The sequence below is a fragment of the Hakea prostrata genome, chromosome 1 (genome assembly GCF_041222555.1).
Source record: "Hakea prostrata isolate BN-2017 chromosome 1, UWA_Hpros_2, whole genome shotgun sequence".
In the NCBI taxonomy this organism is placed as follows: Eukaryota; Viridiplantae; Streptophyta; class Magnoliopsida; order Proteales; family Proteaceae; genus Hakea; species Hakea prostrata.
Window position 1 is genome coordinate 7,299,370 of NC_142600.1, and position 23,988 is coordinate 7,323,357.

General features: G+C 37.3%; 1 protein-coding gene across 2 annotated transcripts; it reads right to left on the reverse strand.

Moving 5' to 3' along the window:
- Positions 1-72: 72 nt before the first annotated feature.
- Positions 73-20,621, reverse strand: LOC149027087 (uncharacterized). Of its 2 annotated transcripts, XM_089159055.1 has the most exons (18): positions 20,367-20,621; positions 19,507-19,576; positions 18,784-19,395; positions 18,377-18,559; positions 18,139-18,252; positions 16,951-17,009; positions 16,728-16,794; positions 16,533-16,584; positions 16,340-16,432; positions 16,096-16,179; positions 15,570-15,994; positions 14,426-14,487; positions 8,591-8,660; positions 5,429-5,509; positions 4,735-4,836; positions 2,283-2,407; positions 2,053-2,146; positions 73-1,045 (listed from the first exon to the last, which is right to left on the reverse strand). In XM_089159055.1, exons 1-18 carry the CDS (start codon positions 20,414-20,416, stop codon positions 938-940), a joined length of 2,451 nt encoding a protein of 816 aa, XP_089015181.1. In that variant the 5' UTR covers positions 20,417-20,621; the 3' UTR covers positions 73-937. The 2 variants fall into 2 exon arrangements, with proteins under 2 accessions (XP_089015181.1, XP_089015189.1); XM_089159063.1 differs by lacking the exons at positions 73-1,045; positions 2,053-2,146 and having other exon boundaries at positions 2,347-2,407; positions 4,755-4,836.
- Between the last annotated feature and the right edge of the window lie 3,367 nt (positions 20,622-23,988).

Genomic DNA, 23,988 nt, shown 5'->3' on the forward strand with positions numbered 1-23,988 from the left:
AGGGGTTTGAAAGAGCTAACTAAACTTAAAATTTTACTTCAATGTTATGCAATTAATGAAGAAAAAACAAACAACTGAAGTCTTAGGATTAGGATTTGAAGAATCCCTTTCACCCCGAGCAAAGAGAGGTGGCGCATTATTTTTTATTTTTATTTTTTGAAAGGTAGCTTGTTACGATGGGGTGAAAATTAAATTACTAATATACGCCACCGAGTGGGTGCTAACCCAGGACCTCCCCATGGGAGGGCAGGTCATTAATAGCTTGACTAACCCATCATTGTCAGTGGCGCATTAATTAATGATGCACAATTTATTTTGACAACGGCGATATAATTTTTTTCATTTTGGGCCGAAAAGAACTGTAATCCGTAAAGCTGAGTCAAAGTGCAAGCCTGTATTAGATCTTCTCAATTGCTTTTGGACTTTTTTAGTTCCTTAATTATATTAATAATTATTCATTTACAAATAATAATGTATACAATGAACAAACATGCATACTGGAAAAAAACTGAGAGTGAACCTAGGTTTCACCTCGAACAAATGGAGGCTGGAATGCAGATGCACTCCAAAGAATCAATCTAAGTACTTGAAAAAGAGAACATCTAGTTAGTTTCTTTCCGTCAACATATTACTAAATGCACAAAAATTAACGATGGCCCCAGCACTATATTGATTCTGCCTAACAAAACTAGAGAAACTGATGGCCTCGAAACTATATTGATTCTGACTAAAATATTACAGACATGAAGAAGACTCGATGTTCTTAGCTCTCTAGATTAACATTGATACAGATTTCACACTCAAACTGGCCGATGTGTATTTTATACAAAGCTCATGTAGGGAAAACCCCACCTAATAAAATCATATGATAGAATGAATGAATCAAGATCATTTGGGGAGCTCTCGTATCAAATCTTAAATTGATCCTCAATTTTCTCTACTTCTCTTGCTCTTGCTGGCCATTCGTATCCTGTGGCCCAACTGGGCTCTGAAGTGACTCGTTGGAGCTGCCCTCATTTGGCTCCTCTCCATTGTTCAATTTCCCCTGTTAGACTCAATAATCAATGAATGTTGCATACATAAAAGGAGCAGTACAATTATCACCAAGACACAGCTTCAAATTCAAGAAATTAACTCAATAGGTAGATCACCAGTCAACAGAAAATTAGTAATCACACATGAAATACAGAAGAACATATTACATATATTTAATTTGCATACCTCTCCTTAGATGGTAAGACAGAAGAGAAGAGCCCAGAGAGAAAGAAAGAAGGGTTTTATTTTATTTTATTTTTATGAGGGTGGTAACCAGATTAAAGAAATCACAAAGGAGCAACCTTGAAATCAAAATATATGTTCAATAAGGAGATGAAGTGGTTGTGGGCAGTGCTTTAGAAGGCAGCATAGCCCCTCTCCTCCACAGTGCCTCATATGTTGAGAACATATAAATCAGCTATTCAATTGATGATGCACCAAGGCAAGCAACCAATCCAAAGTGAATGAAAGGATGCCAGAAAAGCTACATGCAGAAACATAGGGGCTGGGGGAGTGGGGAGAAAAGGAAAGAGAAACCAGGACTAAAAGCAAGGTGGAGAGACAATTGTAGAGTGAAAAGAGAAACAAAAAGTCAAGGATGAGAGAAAGGAGAAAGTGAATGTCAAAGAGGTCATTGAGAAATGACCCCATAACACTAGGCCAATAGATTTGAGTTGCAACAAGGAATTCTAATGTTGGGATTTCACCAAGAGAAAGGAAGAAGCACGCCACACATGCAGGGCATGCCCGTATATGCACACACACACACACAATAAATTTTAAAGTTTTTCCCCCTTTATTATGTAAGCAATGAGGAGTAGATAAGATTGGTGGTTCAATATATTTTCTTGTACGTAAACCCACTGACAGTAAGTTTTTACTCGTAATCTAAATCCAACATAATGAATGAGGGCAATCTCCCAAGTAGATTGGCAAAGCTTTCCTATCAAATTCATTGATCCTCCTAGTGAAAAACTAATCTGAATGAAGTCAATAGGACAAGCCAAAAAATCTAACCTTGATCCGGTCACGCCAGCCAAGTCCAAATGGTCTAGAAAGTAAACCGACTTTCCTTACCGGTACGTCCTGTGCAGGTTCCTGATGCACTGATCTACAACACAAAAAACCTTCAATAAGCAGCAATTAATGACACATGATTTATGGAGAGCAAGAACAACATCTAATGATATTCCACTTTATGCAACATCTAATTTTGTTTCCTTTTACTTCTCTATTTTCTTAAGTACCTGGGTGATTGTTGTGCTTTAACCTGACCAGATTGGTACTGCAACGTAGCTTCAAGCATTGTTTCTGCCATTACTGCCCGTTTTTCCATTTGTGCAAGTGATGACATGGCTTCCTCATATTTTTCCTGCATCCATCAGGTTATAACAAGACTGGCAAGATTGGAAAAAACAAAAACCCTACCAAACTGGTAAGGAGAGCCTCATAAGCAATGAACAAGAAGGCTAAGCATCTCTCGGAAAAATACAAGGAATTGGAAGAAAAAAACTGTTTAAGAAACTGTTTATATTCAGTCTTAAAATAAATAAAGGCAGAAGGTTTGGTCAACTGTTGGGTATATAGAGAATGATTTATATTTGACCTTTTTGCCAAATTTTCAAACTCAAAACACAATATTTACACCTGCACCATGCATGAGCACTACCTCCCAACCCTACATGGTCATGTGCACCCTTTTGTAAGTCCTAGATGATGCTTTGGTTTGCCACTTTGGGCAACTTCAAAATACAGGACATGTGAGTGCATCAGAGATGCCACTGAGAAATAGTAATCAAGGTGTCACCTATGCATCCAGGTGGTTTTTTTGAGGCCTAGGTTACTATCTCCTTATTAAATGGTGCCTTGCACAAATTTTTGGTATCAGATCAAGTATTGGGCATTGTTGAAGCCAAATATCAGATAAGTGACATTATTCATAAATAAGCATACCAAATACCCTGCTATCTGAATCCCATAAAATTAGTAGAAAAAATCTAGTTGCAAAAGGATAAAAAGTATTCCCCCAGTTCAAGAACAAAATCTGGATTTTGCAGGATGGTGAAATTTTGACTTTCTGAGCCAGATTTTTCACAAAATTATAGATTCAATAAATCTTATTACGGTAAAACATTGCTAAAAACCAAAATTGTGGTAAAACGATAGTTCTCTGTGATATCTAGAAACATATTTCATTCAAAGCAATACTCACAACACTAGCACACACCAAATAAGGTATAACCAGCCACATAACTCCTATAACATAAATCAGATTTAAGCAATACTCAATTTCTCGAAAAGCTGATTTTATGCTAATATCTTAACAAAAAGTCTCACGGAAGTATAAAATCATTTAACCAGTCAGACTTCTAGAGAATATTTATTTATATGCTTTCTTATCATGATAGTATGATAAACATAGTTTTTTTAATTATTTTTTTCTTTTTTATGATTATCTTGCATTGGTATGATTCTTTAATAGAAGTAAATAATGTTTCATAAGCTATTTTTGAAGCCCTCACGCCACCCCTCCCCCCCAAAAAAAATAATAAATAACCCAAAAAGAAAATCACTAGAATACCATTGAAGTCTCACAGCCTAAATCTATTTTTAGGTCAGGCAAATGATGGCCAGAACCCCTCAGGAACCAGACCAGATTACACCCTCCTTGAAAAGCAAAGCCACTGATGAGAACCAGAAAATTAAGATGGACTTATGATCATGGATTTATTTGGAGGCTATCTTCAAATGTTAAAAGAATAGGGAGTAATTATATTTCTATTGTGTTAAGTTGTTAACATTTCCTAACATGCTTCCCCAAGGATTATCATCTAGGGATGTTGATTCTTCATCCTCTGTTAAATCCCTTATTTACTATTATAGTATGTCTCATTCTACTTTTCTTGTTCAATATAGTAATTAGAAATCAGATATGGTAATTTACAGTTTGGGTTTCTCATCCTTAGGCGGAACCGTGGAACTTTTAGTGACAACCTGAAATACAGTGATATGAGTCATGCTGTTTTCTTCCTTTTCTGAGGAAGGTAAATGATTTGAGGGTAATAAAATTTTCTTTTAGAAAGCTCTCCTCTTGTCTTCATATAACTTTGGAAACCTATCTTCAGTAATCCTGTTCATCCCCCTTCAGTATTCCTGTTCTTTTTTTCACTAGAGCTCTTCACTCTTCATCAGTTCCCTGGAAAATCTAACATACACTATTATATGGAAGTGGCAATGACAGTGGGAATGAGCAGACACAACAAAGAGCTTTTGCTCAGCACACGGTTCGGACTTGTTATGATCATTGCCCAGTTCAGGATCAGTGTTAGGTCTGATGAAGAAAACTTTCTACAGCCCAAACTCAACAGGTCCATGTTGAATAACTATTAAAATGGACAAGTCCCTCAAATTCTTGCATGGTGGTCAAGGTTAGGGTTGGGCAAAATTTAATGCTGTCAGGTTCACAAATTGGAAAAACCTGCCCAAACTTGATCTGCTGCAACATTTTGACACTAAGCAGCCCTGCCTGAGCATTTTTACTAAATTAAATACAGATGATCCTTATCCTGTGTACAGATTGACTATCATCTTCAAAATCTGTGAAGAATGGCATAAGTTCCATTTGTCCATCTGTTATGGAAAACTCACATGGGGAACACCTAAAATCATTCAAAATCCACCAGTGCATTAAGAAGGAACCTGAAGGATGTTGGCAGCACATTTTTGAGCAGCTGCATCTTGCTCTGCAAATCTGCGAGCATCTTCAGTCACTTTTTGTTCTTGCTCCACCCGCATTAGGACCTTGTCAAAATTTAACAAATAATAGATTAACACACAAAAATAGCAAATAATGTGGTTAGAACAGGATGAAACTACTTAAGAGGGGAAAAGATAATTTCACAGTTGCTAAACTTCTAAAATGTAAAAGATAATAAATTTGCAGTACAACCCATTCAAGCATCTTTCACATTTTTTTCTTGGAGTTCTCAAAGCTGGGAAATGGACAGGTAATATAACAACAGAAAAAGAAGGATGGGGAAACGTAAGTTACAGCAAGTTCTACCATTATATCCAAAGCAAATTAGGCATATACCCGGTGGTGCACCAGGATTCTGCCACTGCAGGGTCTACGTGCTCAACCTTACCCCCTGTATTCATTAAGAGGTTCTTTCGAAAATCAAACCCATCACCAAAGCCAATCAGGCAATAAGACTATAACAGAAGAGAGTTTTAGCTTTAGTCATGTGCAACTGATTCTGCATAATTCCCATTTGTAAGGGAACTAGATTAGCAGACCAGCTACAAGTTTTCTGAACAAACACCACAGGAAATGCATTCCTTGCAATACGCAACATTGTATAGAAAGGACAACAGATAGATGAACGATCAATACCTGAAGCATCGCACGTTCTTGTTCATGCTTATCTGTAAGGGCCTGCCGCAGTTCAGCTACCTCTTGCTCCAACTGCTCAACCTGTAAAGCAGAAAAGATATCCTCTGGTCTTTCAAGCAATAAAAGGTAGGTTAACTTTTAACTTTTAACAAAAGTAAATTTTATCGCAAGATGTGGGTAGGGCAAGTTAGAGAGAAGAATAAACAAGAACTGCCTATAATAGCGCTCTTCTTTGTTTTACTGGGCACATGCATTATGCATCAGTTGCCATGTGTGCAAGTAATTTCTTTGCTTAGATATGTTGGAAGCACTGTACTTCATCCCTAGGGATTCCATTGTGGACAATCGTTCACTTTTCCATTATGTTGTCTTAATATGATAAGGACATTTAAAGAAAGTTGACTTTCAAAACTAATATAAGTCCATGTCCAGCTGAATATGAGAACATTAAAGTCAATAGATAGCAGGTCATAAGTTCAGTTGTGCTTAGAGAACAGATGGTGACCAATACAGTGGGTCAAATCAACAATCATCAAGTATAACTTCCTATCAACCACCGGGGGGGGGAAGAACCCCTCCCAGCAACCGTTGTGCTCAGGAAACCTTTTCCTAATGCACATAGAAAATTGCATTTGCATATATGCATGATCCAGTGCATTTGAGAAAACAAAAGAACTGGATAATACGACAGGAAGTACGCAACATAATTTCTGCGGACATTCTCATATTAAGAAAATATGCAACATAATTTCAGTAGACATTCTCATTCAGTCAGTATAATCATAATCGATTTTACATATCGTAAAAACATCTAATGATGAAAATAACTATATATTAAGTTGTTAGCATCTGGGGGATCAGTTGCTCCTTTATTTCCCCCCCTTGAGTGCCCTCTTGTGGGTTCCCCCCCCCCCTCCTCTTGTTCATTTCGCTGTGTTTCTTCTTTGCTTTAATACAATTATTTATTAATCCAAAAAAAAAAAAAAAAAAAAACTATATATTAAGATCAAAAGAGCCATAGATTTTCATTACTAGTAAAATGAGGTAGGTGTGAACAAGATCAAATGAAATTGGCAAAAGTGGAACAAAATCAACAAAAATTATATTAACAACAATTATTGTGGGACCAAATTCCTTTCTCCATTTCTCTCTTTTTTAGGGGTTTTATTTACTAGGGGTGGGGGATTGTGGGGGTGTTTGACAGTTCACCTTAAATGGCTTCCACTTGCAAAACAATAAATACAGGAAAATTCTTTCTGTAGTGTCCCACATATGTTTGTAGACCACTCTACTTCCAACTAAATAACCCCATTGGCTTTACCATACATCTTTCCGTCTTACCTTCCTTCATTTGAAAGATGAAATTGTTATGTTTACCCTGCAGCTCAGGTATAACTTAGCAGCATTGGAGGTGTCTCAAAAGACACAATTACCTTAAAGTGTCCAGGTGCTGAGCTATTCAGAATCCCCACAGTTAAGAGGGGATCAAATATTTTGGCCACAACCTTTTCCAAAGTGGAAACAGAATTACATTTCATTACTTATTTTTCTCCATTGTTCGCTATGTAATTTCTTGTACAAACAGGATACCAAGTTATGTACTCATATTGCTGCGGGCAAATCCGGTGCCAAAGGCTTCCACACAAGCAGAGCCCAAGGGTGGCCGTTTTCCTACATAGCCTTACCCCAGCAATTTTTTGCTGAAAGACTGTTTTGATGCCCCGACCTCAGGCTACAACTGAGGCCCACCGACCATTGCGCCAAGGCCGCCCCCACCAAGTTATCTTGCTGCATTCATCTGGGGAGGAAAAAGGATACCTTTTAGATAGTTAAGTTTTAAAGCAGAGATAGGGAGTCCCTGATGTCTAGGATTTTTTATATGTAAGCATTCCACTACTTCTTTATAATTTATTAAAAAAACATTTACTTTATATTTGGAAGTTCTAACAAAATCCAGTAGAAGGTTTGATATGTCCATTAAATAGGGATGCTTTTTGAGAAATGCTGGATTGGTTTGAATAAATTAATTCTTCCACCATTTCACTCTTCACCGATTATGTTTGCTGATTCAATCTTGTTTCCACATAACATAGCTCACAACCATTAAGAAAAATCCCCATCATTCCAAACACCAATTTCAACAATCTAACAACCTTTTGCCTCATTCAAACAAGAAACCCATATAGACACTACGTAGAATCTGGTAATCTTTAGTCTACATGAATACAGTTCAATTCCCCTAAACCTGTACCTACCCCACTAGACAGAGTCCCATCCATCATTTCCGAACCACATAGTGATCGAACCCTAATCCGTCTATGCCTTTGAGTCTCCACCTTTATCATTGATTGAAACTAAGCCTAAAGCAATGAACCGTCAATATCTGCCACTAGTTAAACACCAAAACCTTGTTATTTAGAAACATCTGACCTCCAAACCCAAATCAGAGGTTAGTCTCCAGCTTCCATAAGCAAGTTCACTGATTTTTATACAGATCCCAAGTTAAGCAGAGCAGTTGAGGTGGTTACCCTCATACCAAATAGCCATACCAAGTTAGTTAGTTAGCAACACCATGTGATATTCAGCTTCACGGCCATTGGCCAAACAGTACAGGATATTCAATACTGGACTTGTGAAGCCAATGGCAAAGGGAAATATTTGGAGCTAGGATGTCCAAAACAAGTCCAAGAGCCCTAATGATGCGCACATAGCCATGCAATGCAATACAGGTTTACAATCAGACCAATTTGAGTTGAAATCATGCTGCATTTTGAGGATTTAAGCAAAACAATAGATGATGATTTAAAATTTAACATAATTACCAACATAGTTGGCAAGGCAGTGGACAGGTGCCTACGTGACCATAGCATTAATAGAAAAACAATTCATTTAGGTATGGATCTCAGGGTGTATAAAAATGCATTCCAACATGTCATACAATATAATATAAACAATTAACTAGGGGATGAATTTGATTTAGGTCAACAGCTCACAAAAGCACACAAGACGAAGTCTTGACCACCTAGCCAAGTGCCATATTCATCAAAATAACATGATTGTACTCCTTGTTCATCCCAACTCGTTTTGGAAACTTTGAATACTGCTAAACTGAACCTTAAAACATTGAACAAAAAACTATTGTCTAATATGTTTCACATATACCCTTGCACTTAATTGTCGGCGGTTATCCTGCTTGACCATCTCCATCAAAGCTGTCTCCAGCTCTTCAGCTCTGCAAAGACCAGGGACCATGTTGAGCTTCTCTAATCTAATAAATGATATTTGAGAAAAATATCATGCGACAAGAAATATATTGAATTATAATGGTGGAAGTTGTTCTCAGAAGTGCCACTTCAACATATTATAGACATCACTCAGCCCTTAGGAGTCTAAAACTGTAGTTCAAGCAATCTTCCATAAGAAATACAAGCATAAAGATGAGAATTCCAGGTTGCTCGCTCAAACTCATCCTACATGAAAAGCCATTGTAGGACATGACAGATGATAGATTTTCCAAGAAGACTAAGTACATTGAAATTCTCTTTGCAGAATAGAATGGTAAAGAATGATGAACTGATTGAACCATTCCACTTTAAAAGAAAGGTCCAACTTTTGGTGCCTAGGTGATATGGAAGCATCTTTACTTTTTTATCTATATAAGTATCGTCATCTTAGCTCTGGTAATACACCATTTCTCATGTTAACTAGTAAACCAAACATCTGTAGAGCGTACAGTTTTACTTATTATAGTATTTTTACTCTAATCTTGAGTCATATGGTAAATAATTTTACTTGCTCACCCAAAGAACATCCATTGGCACACACTCATGTCTCAAGAGACATGACACAGGAAATAGAGGTGTGTGAGAGAACGAGGAAGAAAATGGAGAGCAGAAGACAAGAGAAAGTTTGGGCAGAACAAGAAGCATATGGGCAAGAGAGTGATCACTCCCTTGCCTATATTCGTTCCTTCAATACATAAAAGTAACTACTATTACCTTGCTGGAGAGGTCAAAGGTAAAATAACCAGAAGAAAGAAAATACAACTAGTGACAGATAATACATGCGACAGAAGTACCCCTATTTTAGAAGCTAGATCAGCAATATGATTTAGGGAGGCTATTCTTCTGTGAGTTTGTGAGAGATGTGTATTTGTTTGGGGCTTTAGTACAATTTCCTCTGAGGAAGGGCCCCTTCTTTTAGCTTCAACCACAATGTACTTTCTTATGACCACTATGTACTTCAGATTTCTACTAGTGGAGCTATAATTAACCCTCGGAAAAAACTTATGAGTAGTTCAAGTTTAGTTGGTGAGGAAGTCCTTTTTAATTTTTGGGATACATGAGAGCCATAAACAATTAAGTTTTTTTCATCCTTTTGTTAGTTTTGGAGGAATATCTTATTGTTAAGAATGCAGTCACTAAGTTCAGTCCTTTTATTTTACTTTCAACAACTTAAAGCATTGCATCATTATTTGTTAGATATTCCGGTTGGAGTTGAAACAATTAATAAAGTTTATTATGCTCACTTCTGTAACAGTCAAAAATTGATTGACTGCTACTCTTCTTCTGTTCTAAATCACTTCTCATTCTCATTCTTCTAATTTCTTCCCTCTACTCTCCTTACCAAACTTCTCTTTATTTCCCGTCTTTTATTTTTTGGTATTTTTTCATTTTCAATGTTGCCCTGTATCACTGGATTAAAGAACAAATTGTTCATACCCATCAAAAGTGTCCTGTTTGGCCTTAAGATTGATTGATGCAGCGGGAAGCTGAAACCACAAAACCCATTTGGATATCTAGAAGGGGATGAACAGGGGGTATCCAAACAGAGATGAACAGGATCCAATTAACTTTTGGGTTTAATGAAAAGTTAATTATTTTAGATTTATTGATTAAGTTTTCTTGTAATTTTTATGTCAAGAGTATCATCTTAGCTTAAATTAAGAATTAGGATTATTTGAGCCAGCAGTCTCTTAATGTATCTTTAAAAACTCACGTAGTCATTGTTTATTTGGGTTGATATGCATACGAATTTTCTCTATCACTCTCCTCTTCTCAACCCCCCTTTTTTCTCTTTTTCTATGAGTTCTTTCCCCTGCCTATTTCTTATTTCTTCTTTATCCTCCCCTTCTTCCTAAGTGACCGTCACTGTCCTGTAATTTCTCAATATCCCCTTCTCCTGTACGCAGCGCCTCCCTCTCCCCCCCCCACCAAATATCTTGATGAAAGGGTCAAGTCCCAGAATCTCAGTCCCTGAGGACTCCTCGGCTGTGAGATATCCAACAAAGAAGAAACCTGGTTTCGAAAGAGGTGTACCTCCTGATTTCAGCAATTACTTTCTTTACTTTAAATAGGGTATAAATTTCAGTCGAAACCACTGAAATTTTGGTTTTTGAAAAAAAGAGAGGAAACTTCGGTGGAGTCAGAGAAGTAACAAGTTTCAATTGAAAAAGTCAAAATTTCCGTCGAAACCTGTCAAAACCTACAACATTTTGCAGGTTTTGATAGCTTCCATCAGGCTTCGCCCTTTGAGTTTCAACCCCCAAACCATTTTTTGGATGGATCCACCGGTTCCAAGCAGACACTCAACATGGAATTGAAGTCTAGGAAATTGCAATTGCTAGTTGGTCATCGTATTTCGTTGACTTGTACATGTAATCATTCTATCAAACAATTCATGCATGATGATGATTCTAATTCTATATACAATGAAATTTGTACTTCTCGGAACCAATCATTTGTTAGTACACTTGAATGATAATTTTCAGTGGTTCTTTTGGCAAACTACTAGTTTCATTGCGTTTATTATGCTTTTAATAGGTAAGAAGCAAGAAATCAGATGAAATGGAGACCACATAAACCCCAAAACCTAGAATCAAAACTTTGCTTGATAAGTATCAGGTTTCGACTGAAACTTTTGGTTTTGGCCAGCTCGAAACCGAAACTATGATCCTTGATTTTGAAGGATTTGTGTTGGGTTTCAGAGTTCATTGGGTTAGAAACTCTACCATAACATTTCACCGGAGTTGGCTATATAGGAACAATTTGTTGAGGTTGGTTGTAATCATGAATCAATTTCAATCAAAGGAAGAAGATTGATTCTTCTATACTAAATGTAGGACCCTGACTCTTGCTAATTACATAAAATCCTTCTTCAAAGTTTTGTTTCTAGCATATGGCATCCTTTTATGAAATTCCAGACGGCTCCTTAATCTTAAATTTATCCCAAAGAAATTATCCATTCCTCTTGCCCAATGTAACCCCTAATTTTAATGCCATGCTGTGAGGTACCCAAAAATTGAAGCGACCCAATTTGCGATAATGTTAACTCAATGCTATTTAAAATATCACCCTCTACAATATAATTTCTATGACATGAAAAAGTATGAACCATCAATATTTCATTTTCTTTTCTTTTTTTTCATTTTTCTTCAACCACCACCATAACAACCCCTTTTGTTGTTCCAATCCACAGTTTTCAAGAAATTGACGATCTGTTCGTTTTCTCTCCCCCCCCCCCCCCCCCAAAGTGATGATTCTCTCAGTTTCAAGATCCTTCTGTACCCTTCCCTGGTTTGAAAAACTAGATCAGCTGATTTCGTTGTTAGGTCTTATCAGCCATTTTGTTCTTCCCAAACTAAGCCAGTAAAGGTGGAAATCGAGTTTGTGTTCTTCTGGTCAGTTCGTTTTTCTTTGAGTATTCTTTGCCATCTTTAAGTTTCTATTCTTGTTTCCTGTTTGCTCAATTGATTATATTCTTTGATCTAAATACATACCCAATTGTATTTGGAAGCCAACTTTTTGAGTGGCTCTAATATCATAAGGATTATTTGAATGCCTGCAAAATCTGCACAATCTGCGTATCAGGATCAAACCGAGATCTCTTTAACTGTAGTAGAAAGCCTAAAGAGGTCACTTCCTTTGGCTTCAAACGGATAGAGCAGCACCTCAAAACCAGAGGGAACGGTTCAGTTTTGATGGTGCTCCTCATGAACTAACAGCCACAGCAGCACCATAACTTCCACCAGCCTCAAGGTTCTTCTCAAGGGCAGCAGCAGTCTCCACCATTTTGTGCGCTATAACCGCTTCACCTCCACAGAATTTCTGTCCTCCAGAAGAACTCTCAGAAGACACAATGGAATCTCCATAGGATGAGATAATACTGGTCAGTTTTGATTATGAGATTCACTCAGTGTTTCTCGGAAACAGAAATGGTGGTCCAGCTGGTGTAGGTGGTTTAAAGCTTAGAAAACGTGATGGTAGGAACAGTTTCATCATCACAAGATCTATCTCTGGTGTCTCCCTATATCGTTCTATGTGTGGAATATGATCAACACTCTGATCTCTAGATGCAAGCTGACTTTTCCCGAACTCAGCCACCAGTGGTTTCTTTAATAATGTCAGAAATCTGAAATTATAAAATAACAACAGACCCATTCCTAACCTAACCTAGCCAAAATGCTAAGACCCTATTTTCCAAACCCAAACTTTTATAACCAGTTCTGAAAAATACAAAACAGCAGCAGCCGAACCCTGATACCCTTCAATTCAGCCCTAAAACTCCATAAACTTAACCCTAACTTAAGTTCCAAATCTGAAGCCTCAGCTACAGCCAAGTTTAAGCCTTAAAACCCTAGGTCCCTTCAACCCTAAGCCTGGCTGAATCCTTCTAGGCTTATACCTTGCCGTTGTAAACCCTAAAAATCACCAAACACCTACATCACCAACCCATCAGAGAATTCCAGGGCCCGGGATGCTTGGGGTATGGGTAGGTAGGTTGGAACAAGGAAAATCTTGACTTATTTTACTGAATGAGTGCAATAGGTACTTCACAAGTTCACATCATTAGAGGGGTGAATGGGCCTTTAAAAAATAACATGCTGGCATCACTAGTCAACAGAAATTCACTAACAATAGGGGGTGGTGTAAGTAGAATTATTAGACCTCACCTCGGGTGGCATTTACAATTTCCTATAAAATTAAGATTTGGTTGTAACTTAGAAGTTACCTCGGGTGGCATTTACAATTTCCTATAAAATTAAGATTTGGTTGTAACTTATAAGTTATATTTTCTTACCCAAAAAGGTCCCAAGCATACCTCATCACTTGCAAAGTTGTCACTAGACTCACTACTCAATTAATTTGAGTTATTTGTCACTTGGGGGCCATACCAAACTAACTCAAACATTTTGGAACCGACTCCCAGGATTGCATAACAGTATCTGAAAATATTAGTTCTTTCCCATTCAGACTGCTGCTACATAAGTGGACCCATCAACCACATGCTGTCACATTGCTTGGCATTACAAGGGGGATCAATGATGATCATGGGAGGTCAAAGAAGCTGGAAAGGGCCCTTCTATGTTACAAAGAGACAAATGTAAGGATGATCAGAGGTGAGATCAAAAGGTATCAACGGGAAGCAGAGCAGGAAGCCAAATAGAGAATCCCAAGCAGCCATAATTTTGTTTCTTACAATGAAAAATTTTAGTTAATTCTAATGTCAGGTTGGACTGAAGAGACAATAGAAGAATGCTTAACAGAGGTCAGGGAAATCAAGGTCAGTGTTGCTAAATAAGAAATAGGCAAGTGAAACTTCCAACAAATCAAGATTTATTTTTTTAGGAAACCATGTCAATGTAATCATTTTTTTCCCAGAAGATTAGAGGTGAGAACAAGGCAAAGAGCTTCAAGTAAATAGAGACAGCCATTGTATACATTGGTTTTTGCCTGGGGCACTGTTTCTTCTGTTCTGTTTCCTTTTATATTCTTTCAATTAAAGAAAATATAAAATAAAATAAAATTCAATACAAACAAAAATTCCAATGCCTTAGACAAAAGAGAATAAACACAATAAAATTCAATACAAACAAAAATTCCAATGCCTTAGACAAAATAGAATAAGTTTATTCTCCATTTCTAGGTAGCATGGCTGCCACTTTCAACGAGATTATCAGCACAAATATGATATATCCAACCCAATAAAAATACCAACCTCAGGACGGCACCTCTTTTCTCCTCAAGCAATCTGCACAATTCAACCTTTAACCATACCACCTGCATATGAGTTGGATCTAGATTTAAAAGAAAGCAGAATCTGTATGAAAATTGCTCAAGACAGGCAACTGATTAAAATCTATATGACAGAAACTACATTAACTACTACATTAATAATAACTTAAGAGTAAACGTCTTCCTACGAAAGCTAAAGGAAGTTGAGTCCAGTAAATTATTTTTTCTTTTGAGTCTATTCTCCACAAAGCTAAAGGGAAGTAGATTTCTTTTTCTTGGTAATCAAAGGAAAGATGAAATAGGAACCGTCAAGACAAATTGTGTAGTCCATCTCTCCACCTACCTTATCCCTATTCTATTTGTAGTAATATAAATCTTATTGCTCCCCCTCCCCCTCCCTCCACTCTCAGAACAATGGTGGAAATTTTCCAGTCTGTCTAGTCCAGTATCATGCATTAAGCTAGCCTACTGATGAAAATAAATTACCTAAAGGGCTTTTTATTGGAAATAAGTCTTGGATTAGATTATGTGGGTGTTGAGCTTTTGATCCCATGCATTTTCTTTGTAATGTGGAACTTTGATGAGCCAGGAAATAGACAGAAACTAATGAAATGAGATTTACTTTGTTAGCTTTGTCATAGTCATTTTTGAGTCAGTTGCCTAATCATTTGCTTTACCTTATAGCTAATGATTGGGTTAGACCTTCTGTTTTTACTGAGTTATTGTTTTGAGTCTTCTATACACATTTGTGCTGATAAACAAGATATAGCTTAGTGTGAGTTGAGCAAAAATATGGTGAGAGGCCATTGGTGAGAGGCCCGTGTATGAGAGCAAGTACCCTATCTTCTTCTTCCTGATTTCATTTCCACTTCATTGCCCTCAAATATCCTGCAAATAGGAGAACCAATGGAAATATTTCTTGTTGTTGGACCTAAAGTTTGTGATCCTCTTGTGGACTGTCAATCACTTGTGACTTCTCTACATTACATCAATCCAAATTAACTATTCAAGAAACCCTATCCACCCTCTTCTCATGTATGCGACTCTAGACATAACAGCAATAAAAACAGAATGCTCATCATTTTAGGGAGGAGGAAAGCACAGATATCTGCAAAATATGCATGCACCTGTTCTTGAAGATCAGGAAGAGAATCTGTTTCCACAACCCCAGTTAAACCTCCAAATGCCTCATCCAAATTAGCAGGTCCTAACTCAGTAGGATACAGGTCACCATTAGTCTGTAGATCACCTAATCCTTCGGCTGCATTTGTTTCTTTAATCAAGGATCCAGGATCATGCTTGAAGCTGTATAGTTTGGATGCAAGACCCTTGGAATCTTTCCACACACGAAGTCCTTTGGATCGTTCCTCCATAGCAGCTATTACTGAGGGTCGATGTTTTTCCCTCAACTCTTGCAATCGAGCTTCATTCACAGTCTGGTAACCCATGCTAGCAGTTAAGACAAGTTGACTACTATCAAAAGTTGTTCCAGCAAGGGACTGCAACAAAGTAATAGCATCACCAGCATCCTTAGTTGTAACCAATGCAGGACCTACAAGTAACTGATTGCATTTATTCTCCAAGAGTAAAATGCAGCTACTTTTCTCTAGTACAGTATATAATCACAGAACCAAGGTGTGATTTACCCAGTACCATATAAATCCATCAATGCAAGAGCTGCCCGAAAGAGCATAACACGATTTCCTTCAAACAAAAGCACATCCCAGACTCGAAGAACTGTAGTCACAGAAACCCATCAAAACATAGTGTCTTAGAACAAAGACACAAAGATCAGCAATTCTGTAAGTTAAAGAGAAGACGGATGACAACAGCACATAACAGAAAAGTCTTCAAGCATGTTAATGGAGTGGAAATTAAACAAAACTTAGAACCTGACCACTTTCCCAAGGTAACATGTTCACAAAAATGGAAAGGAACCAGGGCCCACTAACCCATGCCACCTGCACTCCCAGGTAATCAAGATGATTAACTGCAACAAAAGCATAGATGAAGTAAAACACCAGTCAACCTGTTGGTATAGCAGACTCCATTGTAAAGGGATGATATTATTATAAAAAGAAAATACAAACCCAGTTTGGGAAACTTCTCACGCACTAGGTCCTCAAAAACAAGTTGGTCAACCTGAAGTAACAGAACAGAAAACAATCTTCAGAAGGCCAACATAGAGACTTTCAGCTGGATGGTCATTTACAAATTCCATGACAAAGGGAGGAAAATTAGAATTTCTAAAAGATGCAAGTCAATTGAGAGCAAAGCAAGACTACCTGAGATTCTATCATTTCCTCAGAGTAGTACCCATCAAAGTAATCATCTATTATACCCACCAGAGTCCTACAAATATCACAGAAACATAGCATCCATTAAAAATAAACAAAGGTCAATTGACAAATACAATATCAACCCTGCATGCAGAGTCCAACCCAATCTTGCACGGAAATTCAATGGAGAAACCTAATGGATAATGAGAAGTAAGGTTTTGAAACCTACCAAAAAGCATTTTCCTCAGGCATAAGAAGTAGCAACAAGCCAGCAAAGAAATTCATGGCCTGTACTAGCACAGAATCCCAAAAAAATATGCTTTAATTAGTATCACATTCGCAAAGTAACTTCCGAGAAATAGAATAATAAACTGGGAAGTGGAAATGTCATGTATAGTCCTAAAGACAAGAAGTAAAAAACATTCTAAAATAAAATTTTAAAATGTTATATAAGCATTGGAGTTCAATAATATATTTGGGAATCAAATGGTAAAATACTTTCCCAACCACTAAGAAATGGCCTTCAGTTTTACTAATCCCTAAGAACAGAAACACTGTGTTCTACAGCTCCAACATTCCCCAGTATTTTATTCCAATCCACCATCAATACCGAGTTATCGACATCTAACTTTAAATTTAAAATATTACATAAGCCTAGGAATTCAATAATATATTTAGGGAGGAATGGTAAAATACATCCCCCACCACTAAGAAATGGCCTTCAATTCTAGTAATCCACATAAACAGAAACACTGTGTTCTACAGGTTCAACATTCCCCAGTATTGTATTCAAATCCACCATCAATATCGTGCTATCGACATCCAACTTTAATTTAAAATATTACATAATCCTAGGAATTCAATAATATATTTAGGGATGAATAGAAAAATACATCCCCAACCACTAAGAAATGGCCTTCAGTTCTAGTAATCCCCATAAACAGAAACAAGTTTCTACAGCTCCAACATCTCCAACATTGAATTCCAATCCACAACTAATATCGACGATAATAGATGAATCAGCTTAAAGAGTAAAAAATGTGCCAAATCTTTGTCCTTTTGTTAAGCATTGTCCAAGTAGTCTCACCAGAGGTTTTGGTTCACAATAATTGTGCACAATCTTCTTAAGACATTAAGAGCACAATACTAGGAGCAAGTGACCAGCAGGCCAAGCATCATTCAGATTCCAATCCCTGGTCACATTAGACAAATATTCCAATTCACAGTGTCCATCAGCAAGAATTAACATCCATCAACTATTATCAGATGTTTTGTATTGGATAACGTTTTGTCCACTTTAATAATGAAGCTCTAAATGCACATATGTTGACTGCATAGTCTGCATCCTCAAAGTGCCATGGCAGGAAAACTACAAAGTTCGATGTAACGCATAATAATGTATACAAGACTATAGTACCTGACAATAGCCCACAGAGGGGTTATGTCGAGCATATGCTGTAAGTAGACGCCTCAAAGCATCTCTGCCGTCCTCGTCTAGAGCAGGATGACCAGGGAAAGTCCGAGGCAAATCCTGCTAAGACAAACTTACACATCAGATTAATTGAAAACTATATGACATTAAGATACAAACCAAGGCAGCACCTACAAATTTACACGATTGAATTTTAAAGTTCAAAGCCCATGCATCAAACAACCTTCTCAATTTGCCCTTTCCATTTCTCGTTATCACATCGACGAGCCGGATTTGATCCCCCGCAATTGTTGTCAGAAGCACTCAGGCTATCTTTTTCAGGCTCAGCATTGCCTTCAATAGCAAGCAAATTTTGGTAATACCCATCCATTCTCCGTGCCTTTACACTCACAAAGGCTTGCCACAGCTGTAGTTACAAATAAGACCTTATTGAGATTTTTTTTTTTTTTTTTTTTTTGGATGAGTAAATAATATATTAAAAAGAAAGAGAGAAGAAGAAATAAAGAATGGTACAAGAGGAAAAAAAGGGGGGGGGGGAATCAGCCACTAAAAAGGGGGCTGGAAAGCCACCCTATTGAGATAATTTATTCATCTTCAAAATATTCAAGAAGCACAAAATGTCATCTGTACCTCTCCCCTTAAAGCCATTGGCACTCCACCAAGGACCAGACATTCAAGCTCCTCTTTCCAAGGAAAAAAAGGTTCGGAAGACACTACATCACCACTACTAGTTGAGTTCACATTGTCAGTTGAGGAAGCATCTTGAGCTAGATCAGATCTTTCTACATCATAGAACTCATCCTCAGAGTCCTCTTCTGCTGCTCCTTTTGAGGGTCTTGCCTCTTCAATTTGTGAAAGTTGGTTTTTTCTTCCCACCCCTTGCTCAAGCTTTTGTAGATTTTTTCTCTTCTTAACAGAAAAACTCATCATATCTTCAATGGCACTAAGAGAGGGTCTAATCTGTGCCCAAATTTGAACCTTGTGGACTTTTGTCTGAATTTGAGTAGTAACCTCTTCCTTCTCTGGCACATCTTCAATGGAATCCTCGCCAGCAGATTGTCTGCCACTTGAATCAGCTTTTTCCACATTATCCACAGAAGTAGTTGCTTCCCGCAATGTTCCTTCAGATTGGGAAGCCCCATTACCTCCTTCCTCAGGTATGCCATTTGCAGGCGATTCAAGAGACTCTGCTTGCCTCTCTAAGAAGTATTTCCATCGCTCTGATCTCTCTTCTTCCTCTACCTGAAAAGTACTTTAGTATAAGTAGAATCAAAGCAAAACAGGGGAGGCACCTTTTCTGTCTTTTGTAACCACTCAGGCTAAAACAGAATAAAAGTCACAAGAATCTTGTACCTTGTATATATTAGCATACTCTTTATACCTCTGTAGGTGCTGAGGTCTGACAGCAAATCCATAGGCGTCCCTGTTTACATCAAAAGCCTATTGAATTTCGAAAATCCATAAACATTTCTAGCAAATTCCATATGAATCATAAACTGAAAATCACGTAACCAAAAAGGAAAAGATTGAGACGCAAATAATTCGCTAGGAATTAAACGTCCTTAAAGCACGAAATACTGACCATCAGGTCGCTCAAACAAATTACCTGGACTCCTCGTCCAAATGACGCCTACTCACTAACGATAATAACATGTTCCACTAAAAATTACAATTCGCCGACCCATAGCGCTCGGCATTGGCCCCAAGCAACTCAATTATCAAGAATCAGACATCATTTCGCTAATCAAATCCGAATTAGGATCCATTGTGGCACGTTTGAAATCCTAAACCCTAAATCTGAGTGAAACCCAAAAGCACAGAAAAAGGAGGGAATAATAAAATCTTCCGCCACCAACTAAAACGACATTATCTCCTCAGAAGCTTTTCAAGAAAGCAACCAGAGAATTCGCGTATATATCTACCACTGTTCTTATCTTGACGCAAAAATTTAAAACGCCAGCACAGTGAAACGATCAGGAGCGACAATAAACCGAAATTAACGGACCATATTAGGCTAATTAGCACTAGTCCAACATGAATTATCTCAATCGACCTTGATGCGATCGATCGGATACGAAAATTTTAACGGCATTTCATTTGCTTGAAGGAAATCTGAGAAGATTTTGGGATTCAAGGACGCGTGGATGTATAGAAACGTTGGGAGAGTCAGAGAAATACGGGTCGAAAAAGCAAATAGAGATTTAGAGTTTTACCTCTTGTGCTCAAAAGTGATGAGAGGATTTAAGCTGTTCGAGTCCTTCATCTTCGGTAGATGGTGATGGATCGATTGATTTGAACGGCCGTGCGAACTTTCAGTTCGTCGGCAGATAAGTATGGATGACTTGCGTTCCTCAGCTGCTAAGCTTTGGAAGTTACACTACACTCGCTCGCTCCGTCTCTCGCGCTTTCTTCTTCCCCGGCTTCACTGCACGTTTAAACGTGAGTGCTTCCAACTCCAAGTTCCAGCTATACTAAGATAGTCCACACAAAAGGCACATGCACGGGCGTGTTTTACCTTTACGCATAACTTTTCAATTACAGATTTCGATAGCACGAAACCCCACCTCTCCCTCCCTAGTTTCTGCTTGGCTTTACATGCCAGGTAAGGAACAGAGGAGGCTACAACATGAATCTGAATTAGTAGAACATGCATGGTTTCTTCGAAATGGCGTAACGTATTCATTCACCTGCGATCTTATAGATCCGGTTGACAACTTTGACCACATCATACCACCGTTGGATTAGAATCCATCATCAGTTATCCTTACCGCACGTAACGGTTATAATCAATGGCTTCATTTCCCTAACCCGGAAAAAAGGGTCGTTTTTTTGAAGTAGACCGAAACAAATTCAATTGCTTCAATATGTCATTTTTTGGTTTTTTATATTTTTGAAAAATTCTTGTCTTAATTACACCATTACTCCTTTATTTTTATTTTTTATAATAATTATTCCATTATTCTTTGAGTGATCCAATTTATCAAACAAACTTCTTAAAAATATATCAATCACAATTAAGTATTGATGTAACCAACTTAAATATTTCAAAATAATACAAAAAATTCTATGTTCGACCTATTTATTCATCTCTCTCTACCGTCTATGACTTCTTCATCTCACAATCATAAAACCTCAAAAATTTTGAGATATATAATTTATAAATAAGGTAATATTATATGTATAAATAAAAACTAAATAAGACTACTGGTGTTAATAATAGAAGGGCATTCACTTCGCTTTCATTAATGTGTTCATTTTAGGGCATTCGGTTCGCTTTCATTAAGTGAAATCATGCAATTTTTGGGTGGAACTGGGTATCCTAAGCTCAAACAACTTGTTGAGACAACCTGTATCTAAGGATGAATGGCTAAAAACTGATAACCCCGGATTGGCATCTTGACGTAGGACTTGGCTGGGCAACAAATGAGGCCTCAAACTTAGCCTTTCTACCCTTGTGGTCTTCATCTCGTTCCTCTTTCATGTTTCTTCCTCTCTCAGCCTCTAAACCTATTTTCTTCTTGTCAAAGAACAAAATAATGAATTGTGTCAATAAATACCTATCGTCCATTCTTTTGTTCTTGAAAAATGGCACCAAAATTATTATTCAGTAATGTTATTAGACACATCCCAAAATTCCAATGCACGCTATACATCCGTCTTAAGATGGGCGATTATACTATGTGACTTCCTACCTCCAATGCTTAGTGTCAATTGAGATTAGCTTGGTTCCACTCGAAAAGTTAAATTAAGTTTACAACCTCTCTTATTTAGATATGCTGATCTTGTTGAGTTGAGATCTTCTATTTGCAAGGGTAGAGAATGGTGTTCTTTTGATACTCACCCACTCCGCATTTATTAGAGAGCTCACTTTTCATGAGTAGAGTATTCATACGCGATCCCATTAGGCAAGAAGTATAAAAGTAGGAATTTTTTTTTATTTTATTTATTTATTTTTAAGATCCCTCGTATCCAACCATGTCCTGGACATCTTAAATTGTATTGATTAAAGATGAAAAAAAATAATTGTGTCGACTAATATGACTTTCCTAATATGATTTCCAATCAAAGAGCATGGTACATGTCAAACATATGTGTCTTTTTTTTTTGGGGGGGGGGGTTTGGAGGGAGATATTTCCAGCGCCACCCCCAAGTTAGCCCCTAATATTAATATCAACCCTTGAGTTATTAAATTGATCAATAAGACCCCTTACTAATGTCATTAGTTTTAGTGAATTTTTATTTATCCATTTCTATTATTACCTACACATTCTAAGGGAAGAAGGGCTGTGAAGGAGAATAAAATAACAAGATATTAGTGTGAAAATGGAAACCATGAAGAAACAATACTAGAAGAAGAAGAGTGACTGCAAATAATAGAGGAAGATAATGATGAGTTGAGCTTAGGGTTTCCCATCTAAGGGTACTTTTGTCATTTTGACAAGTTTTGCTTATAGTAATACTTAACCTTAAATTTCCTAATCGCTAGATTAAAACTACATACGGAGATAATAAATTCATAACTTTGATTTCATAACAGTAAGGGGTGTCACTAAGACTTCTTATATATAGTGGGTATAATTGATACATTAGGTAACTCAAGGGGTGGCGTTGAAAATTTTCCCTTTTTCTTTATTAAGAAAGTAATCGTATGTCCTAGGGTCAATTGGTTTAGAGGGTCAGCATACAAAATTTACTTTATATTATTTTTATCTTTTTGCAATAAATAAATTCATTGATTGCAAGTGTTGATACATGCATTAGATGTGTCAATAAAACAATGTCGATTAGTCATTGTCCTATCTATCCATGAGCTAATTTAGTTAAATTAGAGTACTATAGAATAAATTTGATGGATTATTCGACAAAGTATCTTATTAGGCACCCCAAGAGGTTAGGTTCCTAGTAACCACACTAAGGGGTTAGCTTAGTTAGCAAATACCAATACTTTATAAGCATGAGGTCAAGTGTTTGAATCTCCCACGTGCCACTAATCCATGAGTATTGTTCTGTTTCCAAGGTTAAAAATCAGAGGTAGGTCAACATAAATCAAGCAGGTCGGTTATGAGAACCCTGATAAAGTAGGATTTGGGGTTTCCTGAACCTTGACATGGTTGGACAGAGTTTGAGTTTAAGTATCCTATTAGGCACCCCAAGAGGTTAGGTTCCTAGTAACCACACTAAGGGGTTAGCTTAATTAGCAAATACCAATACTTTATGAGTATGAGGTAAAGTGTTTGAATCTCCCATGTGCCACTAATCCATGAATATTGTTTTGTTTCAAGGTTAAAAATCAGAAGCGGGTCAACATAAATCATGCAAGTTGGTTAGGACCCTAATAAGTAGGTTTTGGGGTTTCTTGAACCTTGACATAGTTGGATAGAGTTTGAGTTTAAGTATCCTATTAGGCACCCCAAGAGGTTAGGTTCCTAGTAACCACACCACGGGGTTAGCTTAGTTAGCAAAGACCAATACTTTATAAGTATGAGGTAAAATGTTTGAATCTCCCATCTGCAACTAAGCCATGAGTATTGTTCTATTTCCAATGTTAAAAATCAGAGGCGAGTCAATGTAAATCAAGCAAGTCAGTTTGGATAACCTTGATAAAGTAGGTTTTGGTGTTTCCTAAACCTTGGCTTAGTTGTATAGAGTTTAGCTTTCAGGCTCTAGGGCAGGGTTGGATTTAGACTGGTCCAACCCCAACATAGCACATTAACACTCTTAACATATATTTAGCGTCCTCATTACATATGTATAGGAGCCAACAATTAGTTTTTTAAGTTTTTTACACGGCATCCAATATTATTGGGGTGAAACCCAACATCCACGCACTGTTAT

Bases quoted from the DNA above. Each gene is read 5' to 3' on its own strand.
- LOC149027087 (XM_089159055.1), bottom strand. From the start codon at position 20,416: ATGAAGGACTCGAACAGCTTAAATCCTCTCATCACTTTTGAGCACAAG. The intron at 18,560-18,783 runs GTACAGATGACA...TTGTAACTACAG, and splicing joins CAATGGCTTTAAGGGGAGAG to CTGTGGCAAGCCTTTGTGAG. The intron at 2,408-4,734 runs GTTCCTTCTTAA...TGATGGATGCAG, and splicing joins GTGCTGCCAACATCCTTCAG to GAAAAATATGAGGAAGCCAT.